This window comes from Carlito syrichta, unplaced genomic scaffold (assembly GCF_000164805.1).
Source record: "Carlito syrichta isolate Samal-C Ts95f unplaced genomic scaffold, Tarsius_syrichta-2.0.1 Scaffold309854, whole genome shotgun sequence".
Lineage (NCBI taxonomy): Eukaryota > Metazoa > Chordata > Mammalia > Primates > Tarsiidae > Carlito > Carlito syrichta.
This window is the reverse complement of record NW_007253950.1, coordinates 892,830-896,078: the sequence shown is the minus strand read 5'-3', so window position 1 is coordinate 896,078 and position 3,249 is coordinate 892,830. Positions and strand designations below refer to the sequence as shown.

Below are 3,249 nucleotides of genomic sequence, written 5' to 3'. Positions count from 1 at the left end.
GGGCCTGGCCCAGGGTCCTGCAGCAAGTGGAAGGTGGGCCTCGAGCTTGTGGGCTCTGGACTGCCACCACCTCTTGTTACTCAGCTTCTGGCCAGCTGGGGAGGGCCACGGGCTGTTTCCACACTTGCTCCCCACCTTGTGGCCCACATCCATGCTACACTGGCAGGGCCGGCCCAGTCATGCATGGCACTGTCCAGGCTCCCAGCTGAACTTCCTGGCCTCTTCCAGGTGGACACTTCTCAGGGTCACTCTGTGGGAGGAAGATGGCTGCCCACGTGCTGCTGCAGGCGGTGCTGCTCCTGCTGCCTCTGCTCTTCCAGGTCCAAGGTGGGCTTTCCTGGGGGCACCCTGGGAGTGTGGGGACTTAGGTGAAAATGCCCCCGTGCCTAGGGCAGCTGCCAGTGCCCCTGCTACCTCCTTTGGGCAGACCTGGCCTGCAGGCACAGCTCAGCTAGTGGATCGTACCTTGGAGAAAAGAAAAAGGCACTCCTCCCTTCTGGCAGGTGCAGCCCAACAGTGCATGGCTTGGGGTGGGGAACGTGCATTGGGTGTCCACCCCGCTCGCCTCTGCAGCCAGAGCATTCTTGTGCAACGTACTGCCTGCACAACTGTCTGTGGCAGCCACAGCCTTATTAAATATTGCTGTTGAAAATAGTTTTTGCCTTTGAAATGACTGTTAATTTTCAGTTTACTCTTTTCATATTTTGAACCCAATAATTTTTTTTTTTTTTTTTTGAGTTGGAGTCTCACTCTGTCGCCCAGACTGGAGTGCAGTGGCCGCAGCCTCGACCTGCTGGGCTCCGGCGATCCTTCCGTCTCAGCCTTCCAAGTAGCTGGAACTACAGGCGCGCGCTACCATGCCCAGCTAATTTTTTGATTTATTGTAGAGATGAGGTCTCACTAAGTTGCCCAGGCGGGTCTTGAACCCGCGGGCTCAGGCAATCCACTCACCTCAGCTTCCCAAGGCGCGGGATTACAGGCTGAGCCACCGAGCCCGGCTGAACCCAGTAATTTTTGAGCAGGAAGGACTTACACATCCTTGTAGACCCTTTGCAATGTAGGTCCTTGGAATGGGTGTGAGTCCCAGGCTCTGGGCCCATGTGTTCTTCGCCCAGGACTTGTCCCCTCCCGTGCCTCTGGCCGGTCCCTGCTGCAGGGACCCATCTGCAGCCTCTGCCTCCTCAGGTGGCCACGGCGGAGGGCCCAGGGAAGACTTCCGGTTCTGCGGCCAGCGGAACCAGACGCAGAAGAGCAGCCTCCACTATGAGCAGACTCCCGAGCTGCACATCACCATCAGGAACTCCGAGGACAACCTCACCATCCGCGCCCCCTTCCAGGCAGCCCCCCAGGCTTCCCGACACTTCCCAGACCCCAGAGGCCTCTACCACTTCTGCCTCTACTGGACCCGACACACTGGGAAGCTGCATCTTCGCTATGGCAAGAACGACTTCCTGCTGAGCGACAAAGCCTCTGACCTCCTCTGCTTCAGGCACCAGGGGGAGAGCCCGGCCCCGGGACCCCTGCTGCTGGCCACCTCAGTCAGCTCCTGGTGGAGTCCACAGAACACTAGCCTGCCCGGCGCTGCTGGCTTCACCTTCTCCTTCCACAGTAAGGCGCTTCCGGGCAGGAGGGATGGCTTGGGCAGAGGCTGGAGGAGGCTGGAGCCAGGGCTGGCAGGACACAGAGGGGGCTGGCTCTCGGGGCGGGTCACGGTGCCTGGGATGCTTCTTACAGGCAGTGAGGAGCCATCCAGGGCATCTGGGGAGGGGAGGAGTGTGACCAGAGGTGCACATCAGGAAGCTCTGTGAGGGTAAGGGCGGAGGGGCAAGGACTATCCCGAGGCTGCAGGGAGGGTCTCCGAGAAGGAGAGTGAGAGAATGCGGGGGGAGAGGGGAGAGCAGATCAGGAGCCTGACCTCATTTCGCAGAAAAGGAAACAGGCACAGAGAGGCTGCCTGAAGTTGCACAGCTAGCAAACGGGGGGCCGAGCCAGGATGTGAACCCAGCAGCTGTCTGGTGTCGGGGGTGGGGTGGAGGGTAGTAAAAGAGGTCAAAGGCCAGGAGAGCATTGAGGCTGGAGTCTGGAGGCTGCATCTTCTGCCTGGGGTGTGGCAGGTACAGTGCAGCCACGGTCTCCCCTTAAGTGCTGACCCATGGGGAGGCGGGGAGGAACGCCAGGCTTTACTGGGGGATTCTGATTCCTTTCCAGCATCTCAAGTTCATAGGGGGGCTCCCAGGGCAAGGGACACAGCAGTTTATGTTAGCAGGTCGAGGGTAGGGAGCAGCTCCTGGCCAGGTGCCGTGCAGCAGGCAAGGCCTGGGCAGTAGGATGGAGGGTCCCCCCAAGGCGGGAGTTCTGCACCCAACCTGGGAGGATTTAGGTCAGAGTCGGGCCTGGTTGCAAACTGACATCCTGAAGAACACACTTGGCCTGGTCCTGTTTGGCCCGTAGAGGGTTTTTAAATCACCTCCAAGCCAGGCTTTCTCGGTTATCTATTTAAAAGATAGGGCTGGCTGGGCTCGGTGGCTCACACCCGTAATGCCAACACTTTGGGAAGCCGAGGCAGGAGAATAGCTTAGCCCAGGAGTTCGTGACCAGCCTGGGCAACATAGTGAGACCTCATCTCTACAAAATAAAAATAAAAAATTAGCCGGGCGTGGTGGTGCGCACCTGTAGTCCCAGATGCTGGAAAAGCTGAGGCGGAAGGCTCGCCGGGGCCGGGAGGTGGAGGCTGCAGTGAGCCGTGATGGCACCACTGCACTCCAGCCTGAGCGACAGTGAGACCCCGACTCAAAAAAATAAAAAATCCTAAAAAGAAAAACTAAAGCTGCCTAGGACCTGCCTACCTCGATGGCGCAGGCCTTCAGCCTGGGGTCAGGGAGGCTGGGGGCGGGGGGAGCGCGTCTCTCGAGCCCCTCTCAGGGCCCCACGTCCCTCCCGAGGAGGCCTGGCTGGCCCCGGGCCCTGGCAGGAGCCTCCCTGCTCCAGGTGAGCCGAGGGCGCCAGGCCTGTCCGCAGAGTCCCCTCCGAGCGACCTCGGGGGCACCCAGGCCCCTCCTTGGAGCCTCCGTCTCCCCTTGCGACGCGACCACGGTGGGGATTTAACCCGAGCCTGAGGGCGGGCCCCCTCCTCAGCCGGCCCCGTCCCCCAGGGCCCCCGCACAAGGCCTCGCTCAACGCCTCGGTGGACATGTGCGAGCTGAAGCGGGACCTGCAGCTGCTCAGCCAGCTCCTGCGGCGGCCCGGGAA

At 60.7% G+C, this 3,249-nt stretch overlaps 1 protein-coding gene across 1 annotated transcript in view; it reads left to right on the top strand.

Moving 5' to 3' along the window:
- The first annotated feature begins 263 nt into the window (after positions 1-263).
- ADGRG1 (adhesion G protein-coupled receptor G1) overlaps positions 264-3,249 on the top strand; it is a 12,965-nt gene continuing 9,979 nt past the window's right edge. Inside the window, 3 exon segments of the mRNA XM_008068024.2 lie at positions 264-327; positions 1,186-1,608; positions 3,153-3,249. Coding sequence (XP_008066215.1) covers positions 264-327; positions 1,186-1,608; positions 3,153-3,249 — 584 coding nt within the window.